Genomic DNA, 19,943 nt, shown 5'->3' on the forward strand with positions numbered 1-19,943 from the left:
ACATCTTGGGGAGTGCTGTGAAGCCTTTAGGAGCAAAGGATCAGAGTACCCATAGCATCGCGGGGGCACTTAGAAACACCGTGGAGTAAAAAGAACAATTAACACAGTACAATAGGCACAATTAAAAATATAGACACAAAAAACGTCACCCATTCTGCGAGGACACGTAGAAACAAAACACACTAAATTAAACACGTTAACTATATAGAGAGGGGCCACAGCAGTGGGGCATAAAAGGAAGTAAATAAGTGAATAAAACTAAAGAGAGAGCCTGTATGGCTCACTGGAGATAACAGGACCGTGCACTGAGGACTCTGATGGACGATGCTCTAGAAACTCTCAAGAACCACCTTTTCCTCTCCAAGTACACCCAAAACAAACCACTGAGTTGGAAGTTGAGCCAAGGTCCAATGGGAGAAAGAATGAAAAGAAATTACGGCCTTCATCCTGTCTGCATCCTGGAACTGGGAGAGATGGAGAGAGAGAGAGAGAGAAAGAGAGAGAGAGACCGAGAGAGAGAGAAAGAGAGAGAGACCGAGAGAGAGAGAGAGAGAGACCGACCCTAGCTGTGTGGGAATCAACATTTCCAAAGGGAGAAAGACTCATGGACTGAGCTGCAGCACAGCCGACTGTCAAGGAGACCCCTGAATCTCCTCTCCTCTGAGCTGGTTCACCAACATGACCTGTGAGTCATTTTCTTGGCTTTCTATAGGGAGAGGGGAATTCTATGCTTTGGTGGCTGTCTCCAAGAATAACCAGCCCCATTAAGATCCCTGGGGTTGGGTCAGCACCAGGTTTCCATATGACAATCAACCATCAACCCAGAGGGTAGTGACTCAACTCAGAGGGCCCCCTCTCTCACCAGCTATCACTCTTGCTTGGCAAGGATTAATTATTATTTTGGAGTGGCCAATTATTTTTTCTTAACGATTTTAGAAAATATGAAGATCTCCCCCTGTAATAAAAGCATAAAGAAAAACCGAGTCATCCATACTCTTGCCTCACTGAGAAAGGCGCTGGCTTCCTTTTGATGTATTTTTCTCTTTGTGGGTGTACTTTTCCTGCGTGTATCATTTTGTAGTAGGCATATCCCAAGACTATATCTCTTTGGATAACAAGGATTCAACTTTTAAGCAATATGGCAGACGGCCTCCAAGGTGGCCCTCAATGAACCCTGCCTCCTGGTCTTCACATCCTTGTGCAGTCCATCTTACATGGTACCACGGTTAGTCTTCATGGCCAACAGCACACCGCAGAAGTGAAGGCATGGAACTTCTAGGTTTGGGTCCTAAGAGATGGTGACTTCCATCTTGGGCACTCTCTTGCTCACTTGTGTGCTTTCTCTGAGATCACTCACTCCGTGGGAAACCGGCTGCCCTGCAGTGTGGCTGTGGAGGCAGCCCATGGAGTGGCCTGTGTGGTGAGGCACTGAGACCTCTGGCCAAGAGGCTGCAAGGAACTACAGCCTGCCAATCACCCGTGAGTGAGTTTAGAAGTGGATTCCTCAGCCACAGTCGAGTTTGGGATTACTGCAGCTCTGGTGAACACCTTGAGATGTTGTGAGAGATCAGGCCAGAGCCATGTGACGAAGTCATTCCTGGATTCCTGACTTAGAAACTTTGGAGGATAAGAAATGTTGTTGTAAGTTGCAGAGTTTTTGGGGTAATTTGTTATGTCGCAAAATATAACTAATGCAAGCAGTTTTATCCCTCCCTCAGGTGATATGGACTTTCATAGCAGGCTCTATTCCCATTGAGGAGAGACAGGCCTAAGAGGCTGGGTATGGCCAAGGGATTGCCCTGCTGCCGGGTGCCAGGACCCACTGGGTGGCTACTCAGGCTGGCAGAGGGTGGCACTGGGCTGAGTAGAGGATAAACGCACAATTCCAAATGGTCTTGTTTCTGATTAATAAGGGGTTTGTCTCAAGCTAAGCGATGTTCAACAGGGGTGTGGGAAAAAAGATGATCTTTTTCTTTTCTTTTTTTTTTTGAGATGGAGTTTTGCTCTTGTTGCCCAGGTTGGAGTGCAGTGGTGTCATCTTGGCTCACCGCAACCTCTGTCTCCCAGGTTCTGAGATTACAGGCGTGCACCACCACACCTCACTACTTCTGCATTTTAGTAGAGATGAGGTTTCTCCATGTTGGTCAGGCTGGTCTTGAACTCCCAACCTCAGGTGATCTGCCCACCTCGACCTCCCAAAGTGCTGGGATTACAGGCGTGAGCCACCACGCCCGGCCTAAGATGATCTTTTTCAATATCTAATAGTCACATCAGCCACAGCTCCAATAGGGCTGAGAGGGAGCAGTCTAGTGACTGGTCCTCAGAAGAGGGATACTCTATGCAAAGCCTCGTTTTGTTTAGGAAAATGGCTTGCAATGGGAAATTCTTGGCAGGCTTCTCATCTGTATTTTAAAAGGCAACATTACCGCAGCTGATATCTGGCTTATGTCTGGTTTGGACAGCCTAGTCCCCCTTTTGCTGATGATTCTCCCTGGTCCCTTACATCCTTCAGGTGTTTTTTTTTTTTTTTTTTAAGACAGATTCTCACTCCGTCACACAGGCTGGAGTGCAGTGATGTGATCTCTGCTAACTGCAACTTCTGCCTCCTGGGTTCAAGCGATTTTTGTACCTCAGCCTCCTGAGTAGCTGAGATTACAGGCACATGCCACCATGCCTGGCTGGTTTTTGTATTTTCAGTAGAGACGGGATTTCACCATGTTGGCCAGGCTGATCTTGAACTCCTGACCTCATGTGACCCTCCCACCGCAGCCTCCCAAAATGCTGGGATTACAGGTGTAAGCCACTGCACTCAGCCCATCCTTCAGGTTTTAACCACTTGGAATTGAAAAGAAACAGCACCAAGGTCCTAATAAACATCACCACCTGTTCCACACATCATTTTCGTGTGTGTGTGTGTGTGTGTGTGTGTGTGTGTTGAATTTCCAAAGTTTAGAGATGTAAAGTAATTCATGCAAGATCCAAGCTGAAAAAGGGCAGAGTCCAAATTCATTCACACCCAGGGTTTCTGTCCAACAAGAAACCATAAAAATGAGCTGTGAATAATACTTGAATGGGGGTTTACAAACCCCCATTCACATCCATTGCCTCACTGAATTCTTACAACTACCATGAAAAAATTGCTTTTCTCATTTCACAGTGGAGATGCCTCATGGGAGGAATGGAGCAGTACAGGGGCTTGTCCAAGCCCATCAGTGAAAGGCAATGCCCAGTATAACAGCAGACACACTCAGCCTGTCCTTACATCCAGGAAAATGTCCCTTGTCCTGATCTCACACTTTGGAGGGCACTGCTCCAATCCTCTAGCAGGTATGCTCCTCCTCCTCGCAGGTGAGGAGTCCATGGAGCCAAAGGGACATTCTCCCTCTAAGATCACATGTTCAATATCCCAGGTTCCCTGGTCAAACAGTTCTCAGCCTGATTCCTGGGCCCGGTGGCACTCTTTTCTGACTGCTTTAGGAGAGTACACTGTGCTGTGTGTATTCCTAGAACTGACTAAGGTGACTGTTTGCAGAAGGTGCGTGGAGCTCAGATGTGTGGGCTGGGGTACGCATCCCATCCACACAAATGCTCATGAATGTCCTTGTGGTGCTGGACAGAGCTGGGGGTGGGCTGGAGACGGTCTTTTCCTAGATCTTGTATTTTGGTGCAGAACTCAGAATTCTCCATTTGAACCTGGCTTTCAAACTCCCTACAAATGAATGTTTGTCGAGGTAGAAGGGCGACATACTTCCTTTCGAAGCTTATCGGCTTGCTTCCTAACAGCTGACTATCTAGACATAACATCCATAGCCTTACAAATGTTAGGGGTGGGACTGCACACAGCTGTGTTCTTTGAAGTGGCAGGGAGAAGAGCAAAAGAACCAAAGATTTAAGCTACAAAGGGTGAGTAGCTCAAAGAGTGGAAGGTTGGGGAAAAGAATGGGACATGGGATGAAGGCCGAGGGCAGGAAGCTTTAGGAGAGGAAGAAGCGAGCATGAGGAGGCATGCGAAAGCTTATAAAGAGGATGTGCTAGTGGATGAAGGAGGGCCACAGAGTCTCTGCACTGCTCCTGTCAAGAGGTGCCATTTACTTCCCATCCCTTGAATCCAGGCTGCCCCTGTGACTGGCTTTGATCAACAAAATGTAGTGAAGTGACATGGTGTGACTTCTGGGGACGGGCCTTAAGAGATCTGAAGCTTCTGTTTTTGCCGCTCTTAGAGTGCTGCTTCTTGGTAATCAGCTGCCACATAAGAAGTCCAACTACCACGAGACCATCATGCTGTGAGGGGTGCTGAGGTATAAGGAAAGCTTTCTCGGACATTCTTTTTTTTTTTTTTTTTTTTTTTTAGATGGTGTTTTGCCACTCTTGTTGCCCAGGCTGGAGTGCAGTGGCACAATCTCGGCTTATTGCAACCTCTGCCTCCCGGGTTCAAGTGATTCTCCTGCATCAGCCTCCCAAGTAGCTGGAACTACAGGAATGAGCCACCACTCCTGGCTGATTTTTTGTATTTAGTAGAGACGGGGTTTCACCATATTAGTGAGGCTGGTCTCGAACAACTGACCTCAAGCGATCCGCCCACCTTGGCTTCCCACAGTGCTGGGATTACAGGCATGAGCCATTGCACCCGGCTGCTTTATTGGACGTTCTATCCCAGCACAGAATGAGATGCATACAGCTGAATAAGTGACCTCAGCTGATGCCACGTGGAATGGAGGAGCCACCCAGCTAAGCCCTGCATGACCCTCCAAGTCATGAGCACATAAAATGGTTGTTGCTTCAAGCCACCAAGTTTTGAGATAGCCAGGCAGCAGCAGACAACCAAAACAGATGCTGAGATCTGAAAAGAAGAAATGAGCTTAAATGGAAGGATGAATTTTTTTTTTTTCAGATATAAAGAACTTCCTGAGAGCTGGGGTGATCTGTTATTGAGCTGGACCAAAAAGAAAGAGAGTGGCATTTGTCACTGCATATCTCAGGAGTCCGATGGATGCCCATTTGTTTGAAAGGGCTTTGGCAACAGCCTTTGAAGATTCCGGGGACTGGACCAGATGTATTCCTTCCTTCAGTTGCAAAGACTCTCTTTTTAGTGTCATCCCACATCCAGACAACTCCCTAGAATATGAGAACTGTTTCTACCCTGGTGAAGGAAATGGAGGATCACTCTCCTCACCAACCCTGGCCCCTTGACTATGCCATCAGAAAACGCTCCTGCCTGTGGCGTGCTGGTTCAATGAGGGCCCAGACCTGTGGTGGGGAGTCAAGAAAGGACCACCGGCTACACTCCCCACTCCACTGCCGTAGGATGGGCCCGGACCTGATGCCCAAGCTCCAAGCGCAGGAACACAAAGATGCAAGGGTTTTTCTGTTCAAATTCCATATCCGGGAGCAATCATCACCATCACTATTAGCTACCACTTACAGAGCACTGTGTAATAAGCATGTTATGTCCATGAACGTATATAATCCTCACAAAATCTCTGTGAAGATCTCATCATATTACCACCCTCATTTTAGAGTGAGGAATTTGGAACTCACAGCAGTTAGATAATTTACCTCAGGAAATGCGGCTGGTCAAAGGAGAGCTGGGATTTGAACCCAGGTCTGCCTGGCCATAGATAGCACCTCAAGGCCTAGCTAGATGGGCTCCATCCTGGTGTCTGAGAATAGTTAGCCTCTACTACTGCTGACCAGTGGGCACCTGGGTTGGTAATTCTTTTTCAATACAATGGCATCATTACAGAATACTGCACCATTAGTGTTCTCAGCACATCCAAATGGTGTTTCGTTTTACTTTATCTATTGTGAAGACTCAAGTGAAAAACTCATTGTACCATCAATCACAATAAATATCTCTAAATGTATTTAAAAGTCTTGAATGAAAACAGCACCAAGACATTGCAAGGAACTGAAGCCTGCCAATCACCTGCGAGTGAGTTTAGAAGTGGATTCCTCAGCCACAGTCGAGTTTGGGATTACTGCAGCTCTGGTGAACACCTTGAGATGTTGTGAGAGATCAGGCCAGAGCCATGTGGCGAAGTCATTCCTGGATTCCTGACTTAGAAACTGTGGGGTATAAGAAATGTTGTTTTAAGTTGCAGAGTTTTTGGGGTAATTTCTTATGTAGCAAAATATAACTAATGCAAGTGGTTTTATCCCTCCCTCAGGTGGTACGGGATGGAGAACGACCCTCTATTTTCCTTCACCAGGATAGAAACAGTTCTCATTTAACAAAGAAATAGAAATCAACAGAACCTCTACTAGTGAGTGTTGACAGCTACCAGTGACATCTCAGCAGTACGACTACAGCTAGTTCCATCTTCTTGAGATCTGTCCATCTACGCTCCCGCACCTGCTCACAGACCAGCCTGAACCAGTATTAAGCACCAGTCTGCGGGCCTCTGTGAGAATGGGGCAGGCCTATCAGGGACAAGGTAAACCTGCTTCTTTTTTTTTTTTTTCTTTCGAGATGGAGTTTTGCTCTTGTTACCCAGGCTGGAGTGCAATGGCGTGATCTCGGCTCACTGCAACCTCCGCCTCCTGGGTTCAGGCAATTCTCCTGCCTCAGCCTCCTGAGTAGCTGGGATTACAGGCACGTGCCACCATGCCCAGCTGATTTTTTGTATTTTCAGTAGAGACGGGGTTTCACTATGTTGACCAGGATGGTCTCGATCTCTCGACCTCGTGATCCACCCGCCTCGGCCTCCCAAAGTGCTGGGATTACAGGCTTGAGCCGCCGCGTCTGGCCCAAACCTGCTTCTTAAAATGCTCTACATAGCAGGCTCCTGAGGACATGAACCGAGACCCTATTCATGTTCTAGGCCACTTTTTGGAGGAAATCTCCCCTGACCCACCAAGAAAGGGCTGCATCATGGCTGCACTCTTCCATGGCACCCTAGGAGCAGGGACCATGTCTGTCTTGCTTGTCACTGTATCACCAGAGCCTGGCAAGCATGCAGCATGGAGTAGGTGCTCAGCAAATTTGAATGGATAAAAGAATCAGGCTGCATGTTTTTTTCTTTCTTGAGACTGAGTCTTGCTCTATTGCCCAGGTTGGAGTGCAGTGGTGCGATCTCGGCTCACTGCAACCTCCGCCTCCTGGGTTCAAGCAATTTTCCTGCTTCAGCATCCCGAGTAGCTGGGATTACAGGCACATGGCACCACGGCCAGCTAATTGTTTGTATTTTCAGTAGAGACAGCCTTTCAGCATGTTGGCCAGGCTGGTCTCGAACTCCTGACTTTGTGATCTGCCCGCCTAGGCCTCCCAAAATGCTGGGATTACAGGTGTGAGCCACCAGGCCTGGCCCAGACTGCCTTTTCAACTGGCTTTGTTGGCTCCTGGTACAAGACCTCATTTGCGGCATGGTAGGAAGGCTGTGAAAGCTATGACTTATTCCTTCCTGGTGGTCAGAGATAGGTGCCGCAGGATTAGGGTGACAAAGCTTTCCTTGATTCAGGCCTTTAGCTCCTTTACTTTAAAGAGTGGCACTCGGGATGGGCAGTGGCCTCTTGCTGAGACCTAGACCTTATCCTTGGCCTCAGAGGAGGGTCCACTTAATACCCACAGTGACACAGAGCAGAGTGCCTAGGGCTGGGTTGGGGACAGGCTGTAAGACATCAGGATTTAAGGTGGAGAGTGGGTCTCAGAACCACCAGCCCAAGAGGCCAGTTGTTCCTACCGAAAGTGCCATGGCCTACTTAGAGCATTCTCACAGTCCTGCATCAAGCCAGCTAATCATGACACACTGAAATCTCAGGGTGGTAGGGATTGTCACAGCTCCAGGAAGGCTCATGCCTACAGGAAGGCTCCAGTAGTACCTTGTTCCCAAGAGCAGCAATGTCCTTAGACCTGGGCCCTGTGTGCCATCCCTTCTGGCCATGCCACTCCCCAGAAGAAGAGAAGTTCACAGGGCTCAGGAGATATCTCACCTGGAGTGTCTCACCAGCTGGTGACCATGCCCCCTTCCCAGGCTATACTCTATCTAGCTACTAGGACTTCAGGATTCCCTGCCCAAATGGCTTGAAGCCTGTATGGGTCTCTTGCCCAGGTACATCCCTTTGCGGGTAGACGCTGTCTCCTGCTTACACATCTTCAGGTTTCAGAAGTGGCCAAGGAGAACCTATTAGGTAGAGTGTGGACCAGGCTTGGACATACAGACGGATGTGCCCACGTGCATGCAAGTGAAAGCCCTTGCGGAGCAGGACAGAGAATGGGTGGTAAACGGTGAGGGGCCTCATTGGTAGTCTGACCTCCGTCCCTGCAGGCCTGCCCATGAATCTGCATGGTAAAGATGCTGAGAGCAACGCCTGGTGATGTTGCTGTATTTCATGTACTGCCCCCCACTGGCACCTACTGTGGCTTTATCTACCTCTTTCCTCTACCCTGTACCTCCGAGGCAGCTGCTGGGAGTAGGACTACACTGGGCTGGGCCTGTACTGGTGCTGGCTGGGGGAAGGAGTGGAGACTCCAGCATCAGCAGTGCTGCCTGCCTGGTTTCCTGCAAATATGAACACCCACACATAGAAGAAGGGAGAGTGTGAGTTTGAAGGTACCAATGTGTTTGGGTGACTGTGAGCAAATGAGGTGAGCAAGAGAGGAAGAGTGAAAGAGAAAAGGAGGGTGACCACATGAAAAAGGGTGTGTGCATGAGGGAGAATAAAAATACCTGTGTGTGCATGTGCATGGGGGTGGGGAAGGCAGTGGGGTAGACACTCAGTGCCCCCACAGTACCTGGGAGCTGTGCACGACTGGACTGCGGGTCTGGGAAGAGGACGGAGAATGGAGAGGAAAGGGAGGAGTCTGCCTAGTCATTTTCGAGAGTGTGTGTGAAGGTGCGGGGGAGAGAGAGAAAGTCACCTAAGGAGGGAACGAGAGAGCAAGCACATCTCCAGGAAGCATGCGGAGTGGAAGCTGGGGGGTGGAGGGATGCAGCTGAGAGAGGTGAGTGTGCAAGAGGAAGATGTGCAGGTGTGCGAACGTGGAGGTGTGCGTCCGCCCCTGCAGGGCTGCGTGAGACAGGCAGGTCACGTGCCCGGGTGACTGTGCGTGGGTACATGCATGTGCACAGGGGAGCATGCGGCCGTGACAAGTGAGCAGAAACATGAGTGTGCCAGCGCACACGTGGAGGTGTCCCAGAGGCAGCATGCCTGGCCCTGGGGCAGCGGGTGGGGGCAGTGGGGGAGTGCCTGCCATGAGGTGTTGGTGATGCCTGAGGATGTTTCCACTCCAGAAAGCTCTGAGGGGACTATATGACTGTTGGCTCAGATCTGGGTGGCCATGGCGGCTGGGAGTGTTGGCCATGTTGCCTCCCATCTGGAGGTGGGTGTGGGAATGAAGAAGTCACCAGGCATGGCTGGCCCTTACTCTGCCTCACCTCTGGGCAAGACAGCCAGGAGGGGAGAGAATACTTGAGGGCTGGATTTTTACACCATTATTATGCAATTGCCTGCAGTGCTCATAGGCTTCTTCTAAAGGCCCAGCACTCTAACCCTCTTGGCCTATACACCTCCATTTCCTTTTGTGTCCCAGTACAGGTCAGTGTCTTGACAAACGTTTGCGGAAGCCTACTCCACACCAGGCTCTGGGTTTACCCTATTCACAATGCCAAACCACCCCCCAGTTCATTCCCATCCCCCTCTTCTTGGCTTTTTTTTTTTTTTTTTTTTTTTTTTGAGACAGAGTCTCACTCTGTCGCCAGGCACCAGGCTGGAGTGCAGTGGCACAATCTCGGCTCACGGCAACCTCTGCCTCCTGGGTTCAAGCAATTCTTCCGCCTCAGCCTTCCAAGTAGCTGGGACTACAGGCGCACGGCACCACGCCCAGCTAATTTTTTATTTTTATTTTTATTTTTATTTTTAGTAGAGATGGCGTTTCACCATGTTGGCCAGGATGGTCTCGATCTCTTGACCTCGTGATCTGCCCGCCTCGGCCTCCCAAAGTGCTGGGATTACAGGCCTTGAGCCACCGCGCCCGGCCTCTTGTTGGCTTTAATTGTCTTCATAGCACTTACCACTATGGGCCACACTATGTGGCATAGCTTTTACTTATTTTTTTTGTTGTCTATTTTTTCCTTAATAGCAAATGTGTGTACAGCACTCGCTATAAGCCAGGCACTGTTCTAAGCTTTCTGTTAACTCACTGAATCCTCTAACAATTCTATACAGTAGTGAATATTGTTCTTGCTATACTGTGAATGAGAGGCCCAGAAAGATTCAGTACTTGCCCATGATTATCCCACTGGTAAGTGGTGGAACCAAGCTGGGGTCCAGAGTCCCTGCTCTTGACCAGCACATATACTGTCCTGTGAGGGTGGGAAATTTTTTCAGTTTGGATCTCTGCTCGATCTCTAGGGCTTACAACAGTGCCCAGCACATGCAGGTGCTCAATCAGTAGTGACAGAATGAAGAAATGAGTGAATACCTGCTGCACATGGGATGCAGAGATGAAATAGGGAGGTGCTTGCCTTCAGAGAGCTCACGGCCCCATGGAGGAGGCAAATAATCACTGTAGTCCCCTATCAGGATGGCATTGTGTGAGTCTCGAGGGTCACACAACTTGCTCAGCCTCTGCAAGTAGGACTTCCCAGAGGAAGGACACAGATGGGCACAGGCACAGTGACATTGTCTACCTCCTTTAAACTTCCATCTGGCACAAACACACTTTAACTCTTTTTGCCTCTGTCCACAGGGTGTCAGAAGATGACAGTGGCTCCATGGTGACAACAGAGGCAGAACAAGGTAGTGGTGAGGATGCGGGCTACTGAGAGAGACTGCCTGGAGTGAATCCTCCCTCTACCAGCTAAGTGACCTTGGACAGACTGCCTAAGCTCCCTGGGCCTTGGTCCTCTCATCTGTAAGATGGGGGTACAAATGACACTGATTTCCTAGGATATGACATGACCAATGCTCCTCTTCTATTCTACACTGGTTTCTGGCTTTTGGGGAGGTATAGGAGAGAATATTAGGATTCAATAAATTATGCTTATTACTGCAGCATCTCTACTGTGGCTTCATCTCATTTTGCAGAAGCAGCTCAAAGCAGAACTTGTCCATGACCTTTCAGTACAGCAGGGACTGTGTCTGTTTTATTTACCACCATATCTCTAGCACCTAGTACAGAACCTGAGACCTAGTAGGTGCTCAAGAAGCACTTGAGTGAATGACTGAGTGGTTATTAATTAATTAATTAATTAATTAATTAATTTTTTTGAGACGGAGTTTCACTCTTGTTACCCAGGCTGGAGTGCAATGGCGCGATCTCGGCTCACCGCAACCTCCGCCTCCTGGGTTCAGGCAATTCTCCTGCCTCAGCCTCCTGAGTAGCTGGGATTACAGGCACGTGCCACCATGCCCAGCTAATGTTTTTGTATTTTTAGTAGAGACGGGGTTTCACCATGTTGACCAGGATGGTCTCGATCTCTTGACCTCGTGATCCACCCGCCTCGGCCTCCCAAAGTGCTGGGATTACAGGCTTGAGCCACCGCGCCCGGCCATGGTTATTTTATTCCCCCCAGGATGCTTGTGAGGATAAATACTCATATCACTATTGTTTCTATTTACAGATGAGGGACTGGAGCTCCAGCAAGGTTAAGTGATTTGTGCATAAACACACAGCCTGAAGCAGAACAGGGGGACTCAAATGCTCTTTCTGCCTCCACACCATGCCATTCTCTGGACTTCCATTCATTCTGCCCTATTTTCTGTGGCTTTCTTCTAGCCAGTGGGGCCATCCCTGATTGTAGAGTCATCTCCGAACTCTATGACTCATATCTGAGTCACAGAACTGTTTAATAGTTGAAGGGGACTTCTGATGTCATCTGGACCTCCCACCCACTGTGGAAATTTCCTCTCCAATGTCTATCTAGCCATTACTTGAATGCCTCCTGTGATGGAACACTCGTTTCTTCCTCTGGAATTATTGAGATCTATGACTGGACCACTTTTAGAGTCAGAGTTCTACGGGCCAGCAGGCCTGTCTTTAATTTCAATGTGTTGGGATCATGTCATCCTACGCTATACGGAAAAGATCTCCTGTCCTCTCCATAAGACAGCCATTCAGATATTCAGAGAGTTCTCACATCTTTTCAGAGAATTCTCCTCTTCAAGACAGATGGTGTCCGTCTTAGACTATCTCAGCAGGCTGACCAAAGTGTTTTGAGCAATGGCACCCCCTACTGGTTAAGGTATGAACTGCACCAAAGGGCTTCCTCAGGAGCTGGGGCACTGAGTGTGGTGTGAATAAAATGTCACTTGTTTTGAAGAGTCATTGTTTTAGACCCATACCTGGTTGTTTCCAGTGTCTATCTTTTTTTTTTTTTTGAGATGGAGTTTCGCTCTTGTTACCCAGGCTGGAGTGCAATGGTGCGATCTCGGCTCACCGCAACCTCCGCCTCCTGGGTTCAGGCAATTCTCCTGCCTCAGCCTCCTGAGTAGCTGGGATTACAGGCACATGCCACCATGCCCAGCTAATTTTTTGTATTTTTAGTAGAGACGGGGTTTCACCATGTTGACCAGGATGGTCTTGATCCACCCGCCTCAGCCTCCCAAAGTGCTGGGATTACAGGCTTGAGCCACCACGCCCAGCCTCCAGTGTCTATCTTAAACAACGTCACATGAAGACTCAATTCTAAGGTTCCTTGCCAATCATGAGGTCTCTGACAAGCTACAGGTTTTGGGCTTCAAAGTTAGAGTTCAAAAGACTTTGAACAAAATGTTTGGAAGGAGAGACGAAAATGTATGCTGTGTTACAGGATTATGGTGATTTTTTCCCACCTGTATTTATTTCTAATGCTTTGACAGTTAACCTTTTGTTATAAGAAGGAAAAAAAACAATAATTTTTTTTTTTTTTTTTTTTTGCAATGGAGTCTTGCTCTGTTGCCAGGCTGGAGTGCAGAGGCATGATCCCGGCTCACTGCAACCTCTGCCTCCCAGGTTAAAGTGATTCTCCTGCCTCAGCTTCCCAAGTAGCTGGGACTACAGGTGCGCCCCGCCACGCCAAATTAATTTTTGTATTTTTAGTAGGGGGGTTTTACCCCCCGAGTTGGCCAGGATGGTCTCTATCTCTTGACCTTGTGATTGCCTGCCTCGGCCTCCCAAAGTGCTGGGATTACAGGCGTGAGCCACATGCCCGGCTCACAATAAAAGCTTTTATTAAAAAATTAAATATCTCCCCTAACTTTTTCTTCCTTCTGAGGCTGTTTATCAGGGCGTGGGTCATGGGGTTACAACTGGGACAAGTTGCCACCCTGTGGGCAAGAGCGCCTTGGTAATAATCTCCACGGTAGCTGCAATGGCCTGCAAGTGTGGTCAGCTGGCCTCGAGCAGCACAGCTTCACCCTCAAGCCGGGCTTCTCAACAGGGACGTCAGGTAGTTTCGCACCTCCTCCCCTCCCCGCCGCCCCCCGCCTTGGCTCATGCTGCCTTCAGGTTTTGCTTCCTACCCTTACCTCTTGAAGTCAGCCCAGCAATGAACGGTCACCGGTCATTCCCTAGGAGCCCTGGACTCCCCAGCTCTTCATCCTTCTCTTCATTTCCTAGCACACCCTCAGTTGCTTGCTCTTCCCTCCATGTGAGCCTAGAGCAGCTCCAAATGGTAACAGGCCAGAATGCATCAGGGATTAGAAAAACAAGCCCCCATTTAAATGAAGACCTATGGAGCAGCTGCCTGGTTCTTCTCATGCAAGTTCACAGCTAGCTCGGCTTTACTCCAGCCCCAGCACCAGCCAGGGTATTCTCTTTCCACTCTGAGCTCTGGGAGGACCTGGGGGCTGCGAAGACTCACCCGGTAGCCTCTCACTGCAGCACATGTCCAGGGCCCCTCCCTTGGAGTCATCAGCAGCGTGGTTCTCTCTCTCACTCCTGCAGCAGGATAGAAAAGGTGAGATGATGCTGGTGAGCCAGGATCAAGACAAAAACCCTGAGCAAAGATAAGAAACCTCCCTCTCCTGTATTCTGTATCCCTCTGAATAACCCCACCCCATCAAAGGGACCTGTGGAAACTAACAGCCTATTGAGGGGTCAAGCCGCAGAGGCAGGAGCAGAAATTTGCAGGTGTCCTCCTTGTGGAATCAGTGGCAGCAGTATCATCACAACCATCACCATCATCATCACCATCATCATCTCTATCACGGAAGGAAGATTTACTATATGCAAACACTTTGCCAACTTCACCACATTTAATCCTCACCATGAGCCCACGAATGAGGGATTAAACAGGCTCAGAGAGGTTAAATAACTTGCCCAAAGTCACACAGCTAAACAGAATAGAGAAGAGTTTGAAATTATGGCCTAGGATTCCAGGCTCATGCACTTGCTGCCTTGCCACTGTGTGTCCTATTTCCTGTGGCTGTGAACCATAGGTGAACAGGAAGGGGGCTCTGAGTAACCCACAATCCTGTGTCCAGCTCTCCAAGATGTGCAAATCCCCTCTACTTCAGGCAGTGGAAAGTGACATGCAGAACTCTTCTCCAGAAATAGCTAGAAAAAGTAGTTATATACATGTTTCGCATAGTCTAAATGTTTCCTTCCTGAAATCAGAAAACCCTCTTTCTAGCCTATCAGGGCACCTTATAGGACAGTATGGGTGTCTAGTTTTGATCTTTTACCCGGTAAGCTGGAAAAAGGTTACTGGAGATCAGCTAGACCCCATGAAGCATCTTTAGAGTAGACATATTTTGAGGGCAACCACTTGGTTCACAGGGGTTCCCCTACGCTGGGAATGGCCTGAAATGCAGCGTGGGCTCCAGTGGCCTGGTCTATCATTCGTGTCTCTGACCCTGGGGAGTAGCTGATGACTGATCCAAGGCTGGACACACAAACCAAGGTGAGTCAATCAAATCTTCTCCCTTGCACACTGAAAATGCATTCTGGTGCATTTTGCTGGTGCTGAATCATGGTAGCCACAGTGCCCTGGAGAGAAGACCTGCAAACACCTGCTGCTGAGGGCCTGAGAGCTGCCTTGTTACCATCTCTACTGAGTCTTGATTGGACAGTATGTCTATCAAGACCATAAGATGGCCAAGGATCCTTCCAATAAATCCCCACATTTTAGTTTATGCCAGTGGGATGCGATTTCTGAAACTGGCAACCAAAAGAACTGTTGACATAGCCTCTCTAGCATACTTCCAGGAAGTCCAGAGGCTCAGCTGCTTCTCTGCCTGCCTGTCCTCCTATCCTGTTTCTTGGACTGGCCCTGGGGCCTATTTCAGGCCCAACTCTGGATTTTAAATACTTAAGTGCAGAGAGGACAGGTTCAGGGTGGCCCTTCTCTCTGCGATAGCTTCTTTTGCAACTGGGATTGTATTACTTCATTTTTCTTTTTGCCTCAACCCAATTGCCAGGGTCTCAGGGAATCACAAGTCCTAGAGCCCAGCACTCCTGCAGAGAGGGGGTCACTACCTTCAACGTAAACGTCTGACTTTAGGTGCTTTCTTTAAATGTCCCTGGAGTACCCCCACCTTTCTCCCTCCCCATTGTGGTCCCAGCTACCATCATCTGTTGTCTAGATTGCGGTGGCAATATTTTAACTGATTGCTGGCATCCACTCAGGCTGGCCTCCAAAACATTCTCCACATGGCGCCAATGCTTATGGCATAGATAGACTGTGCAGTTTGCCACCTGCACAACTGGATGTGGAAGTCCCCTCTGCCCCAGGCAATGGAAAGCGGCATGGTGAACTCTTCTCCGAACAGAGGAGCTAGAATCAGTTCCTCGAAACTCAACATTTATCACATAACATTTCTCAAAAAAATATTCTCATGGCATCCTTATTGAACTTAGAACAAAGATAAAAATCCTTTGGCATCGTTCACTAGATGTTGGGTGGTCTGGTCCCTGTTGATCCCTCCAGCCTTACCCCTTGCCCCTCTCCCCCTTGACCTCTGCACCCCAGCCACACCGGGAAGGCTCTTTCCTTCCCAGTGCCTTGCACATGCTTTTCTCTCTACCTAGAGCGGTTCTCCAGCTCTACTTCTTCGTACTTTTTGCTCATGGTATGTACCTGACACAGTTAGAAATGTCATTTTAATTTATGCCATTATTCAACATCTGTCTCCATCATTCAACTGTAGGTTTCATGAAAGCAGGGTCCACTGTTTCTGTTTTATTTACCATCGTATCTTCAAAGCCTTGCACAGTGCCTGGTTCGTAGGAGGGTGTTCAATAAATAAACACTTATGGAATAAGTGAATGTTGACCTGACGTTCTTGAGAAAACATTAGGAACCTCAAACACAGCCATGATCTGAGCTGCTTTGTGGGAGGGTCTTTGTTAAGTAGCTTGGAGCTCTCCTCTACAGCTGTCGTCCACAGAAGTCAGAGAATCACAGATCTGGAAGGCCTCTCATTTTACAGAGGAGAAACTGAGGCAGAGGGTGGGCTCTGACTTGCCCCACATTTCATATTGAGCTGGTCGTGGCCACAGGGATTGTGTTTGAGAGCACCCACCCCCAACCTTCCAATCCTAAACTTGTTCTTTCCTTACCCTAAAGAGCACCCAGCCGGATGGCAGCCCCTGAGGGCAGCCCCCTGGCTGGGTACAGAAAGGCATAGTATCCAGATACCTCTGGGAGGGGACCAATGTGTGACTCACACCTGCTTTCACACCTTAAGCCTCTCAGGCCCCAAGCTGTGTTCAGAATAGCTCAGTGCTGCATGTGTGCGGCGGACTCTATAAATAAGCTTCCTAGAAAATGACTAATTTCATAATCAGAAAAGCAGAACGAGTAGCACCTCTTGACTGCAAAGGAAAATGGAGCAAGAGCCTACTGCTCTTCCCTGAGGTCAAAGGACTCCAGGCGACCCCATCCAAAACCTGCATGTCTAGACTGTCCAGTGGAGGGTTTAATCAGCTTTCTAGAGAAAATAGATGGCCATTCAGGCTGGATGGAAAACTCAAGTCTCTGGGTACTGCCTTCCTCCCTCCCCACCACCAGCAGAAATAGCTGCTTGTACTGGATTGCTAAGGCTCCTTCTCTCTCCTTCCCCACTTCTATCAGCCAGGCAACAGGAACAGAAGATTGGCCTATGACAAGAGCAGCCATTGGCTGGGCTGCCCACACCACTGCTTCCTTTATAACCAGAGAGCTCCAGGGATGGAGGGACTTGGAAATCACCCAGCCTGCCCCCACTTCACTGATGGAGGACATCCCAGAGTGAAAGCAGCTTCCCAAAGCCATCGTGTCATTCAACAGGCATGCACTTTCTGTGAGCAAGGCCTGGAGCTGCCCTACGAATACAGTGATGAATGATCCAGGCCCCTCCTTGCAGGCTCCCAGTCTTCTCAGAGAGAAAGACATGCAGGCACGACTGTACTCTGATACCTGCTTTAACTAAGGTATGCATGTGACCACTTTGGGGAAGGCTCTGCTCATTTGTGGGGAGGGGCAAGGGGTAGAGGAAGTCTTCTCCAAGAGGGAGACAGGAGCTGGTTTTTAAAATATGTTTCTAGGTGGATGAAGTGTTGCAAGGGAAAAGGATTTCTTGAGTAGAGCAAATAGAGCAAGCCATGGAAGCTCAAGATGTAGGGAACATCTGGTGCAATCAGAAGTAGGCTTGTCAGTGGGATGGAGCAGCAGATGGGGGCTAGGCCTCAGTAGAGGCATGTGGGCAAGAAGCAACCCAGAAGCAAGGAATCCTGCCTCCCTGGGGGCGGGGGAAGCCCTCTTCCACTTGACCAGGTGGCTTCCTGCACTGAGAGTGATGCTGGCTCTTTCACACCTGGCCTGGCTGGGGACGCCTATAACAGGAAGTGGGGGAGCAGCAGCTTATGTTTAAGGAATGGACTTTAGACTCAGCTGGTAGCATCTGAACTGGTCTGAAACCACTCTTTTTACTGTGCTAAAATTCCCATAGCATAAAATTCAACATTTTGACCATTTTAAAGAGTACAATTCAGTGGCATTTAATACATTCATAATGTTGTGCAACCATCATAATGATCTGCTTCCAGAATATTTTTGTCACCCCAAAAGAAAATCCTGTACTCATTAAGGAGTCACTCCCTGTCCTCCTCCCCCCCAGCCCCTGGCAACCGCATATCTGCTTTCTGTCTCTATGGCTTTGCCTATTCTGGATATTTCATATAAATGGAATCAGAAAATATGTAGCCTTTTGTGTTTGCTTCTTTCACTTAGCATAATGTTTTCTAGGTTCATCCAAGTCCAAAGCATGCATCAGTACTTCATTCCTTTTTATGGCTGAATAATATTCTACTATAGGATGGATGACATTTTATTTATCTATTCATCAGTTGAACATTTGAGCTGTTTCCACCTTTTGGCTATTTGTGAATAGTGCTCCTATGAACCAAACTGTTCTGTTTCCACTCTCCTCCCATCACACTTGTGGTTTTGGGCAATCCTTTCTGCGCTCTGGGTCTGAGGCCTCGCTTATGAGAATAAGGTGCCTAGACTCTAAGCCCATTGTAACTTGAATGTCATCACCTTCCTTTGCTTGTTCGTCTGTGTGAAGGTAATGTGCCGTGCAGCTATGCCACCAGCGCTGGGTGCTGGAGACCCAGCCTAGACTGCCCACCCCATCTTCTAGAAGCTCACGGCCAGTGCAGAAGACACAGAACAGATGCAGCTTCGGCTTGGGTGAAGTGTTCTAACAGAGGCACCTCCCCTCTGCCTGGGGAGTGGAGGGGGGGTGGGAGGTGCTATTAAGAGACATCCTGGAGTCTCCTAACATAAAGTCGTGGCTTTGCCCAGGACTCATGCAGAGAAAGAGCTGGCAGGTTTGCTGTGCCAGTCAGAGAGCCTGAGCCTGATTCTTGAGTGTGAGGCTGAGCCAAGCCCAGCCCTCTCTCCTGGGCTTTGTGCTCCTGGTACCCTGTAAAGACCCTTCACTGCTAATGTGGTGCTCACGCCGCCCTCCTAAAGCTCCAACTCCACCCGACATCTGTATTTGCTGAATCAAACCTGTCGGTTCCTCCCGTTGAGCCTTGTTTGTGCTGTTCCCTCAGCCTGGAAGACCCTTTCCTCTTTTGTCGAATCTTACTTGTTCTCCAAGGTGGGGCTTAGGTGGTATGCCTTCCACAGAGCACTTCCTGATCTCTCAGGAAGAACTGCGCCCTCCCACTTCTGGGCTCCCCCACACACCTGGTTCATATATCCTTTTGTCTCTTACTTTGTTCTGCTGCTATAGTTAGCTGTTTATGCACCTTCCTCCCCCACCAGCTTCTGACTTTGGAGCATCCTCACCCCCTCAACCACCTCTGCATCCCAGGTGTTTAGCACAGGGCCTGAGCCTGTTGATGTACACGTTAAAGGCCACATCTAGGGCAGTGGCAGGGTCCCAGGTAGCTTCAGCGGCTCCAGGAGGGCAGACTCCAGCTAGGAGCCTCCCAGTTAAAGATGGCCAAACTATATCCAGGAAGAGGCCTATAATGCCATCCAGATTTTCACCAGCATGTTCAGCAGGCAGGGGCAGAGGACATGCTGGCTTCACGGAAAAGGAATGATCAGGCTGAGCACCTCATGTGCCCCAGAGGATCCAGATGGAGAAGGCTTGGCCTTCTCAGTGGGCGGGGTGCAGGGGAACCACGTAAACACTCACTCACCTGGCTCCCTCATAATTCATTCCCAAGGTGTCTGGATGGGGAAGGGTGCCATCTTCCAGGGCAGGAAGCTTTCTCAGCAAAAAGCAAGCTGGAGATATAAATGGAGGAGAGAGGGCAGCTTCAGATCATCCATACGGGAAAACGGGGACAAAGAGAGGTTAAGTGACTAGTCTCAGGTCACACAGTGTGTCAACAATTGTTTTCAGGTAGTTAAACTCCTGATTTCCTTTTGTGAGCCACCTTTCTCCTCCCCTGGTGCCCTGCTTGCCTCCTGCCACACAGACAGCCCAGAACCAGAGCTCAGTTAGCTGTTATTTGTATCATACCCCAAAGCCTTCTAATAAATATCTTTTCTGCCCAAGTTACTCAGAGTCCTCTTGTGTTG

At 49.0% G+C, this 19,943-nt stretch overlaps 1 protein-coding gene across 6 annotated transcripts in view; it reads right to left on the reverse strand.

Annotated features, from left to right (window-relative positions):
* Positions 1 to 19,943, reverse strand: part of PTPN5 (protein tyrosine phosphatase non-receptor type 5) — a 64,916-nt gene that overhangs the window by 25,712 nt on the left and 19,261 nt on the right. For 3 of the 6 annotated variants that reach the window (XM_010350965.3, XM_039470910.2, XM_074401216.1), the window contains exons 2-3: positions 19,559 to 19,646; positions 13,782 to 13,858 (exon numbers count right to left, since the gene is read on the reverse strand). In XM_010350965.3, coding sequence (XP_010349267.1) covers positions 13,782 to 13,858; positions 19,559 to 19,578 — 97 coding nt within the window. In that variant the 5' untranslated portion in view covers positions 19,579 to 19,646. Of the gene's footprint in view, positions 1 to 13,446; positions 13,575 to 13,781; positions 13,859 to 19,558; positions 19,647 to 19,943 lie in introns of those variants that run through there. The other 3 variants (XM_039470914.2, XM_074401217.1, XM_074401218.1) reach the window with 2 other exon arrangements.

The sequence above is a fragment of the Saimiri boliviensis genome, chromosome 6, assembly GCF_048565385.1.
Source record: "Saimiri boliviensis isolate mSaiBol1 chromosome 6, mSaiBol1.pri, whole genome shotgun sequence".
Lineage (NCBI taxonomy): Eukaryota > Metazoa > Chordata > Mammalia > Primates > Cebidae > Saimiri > Saimiri boliviensis.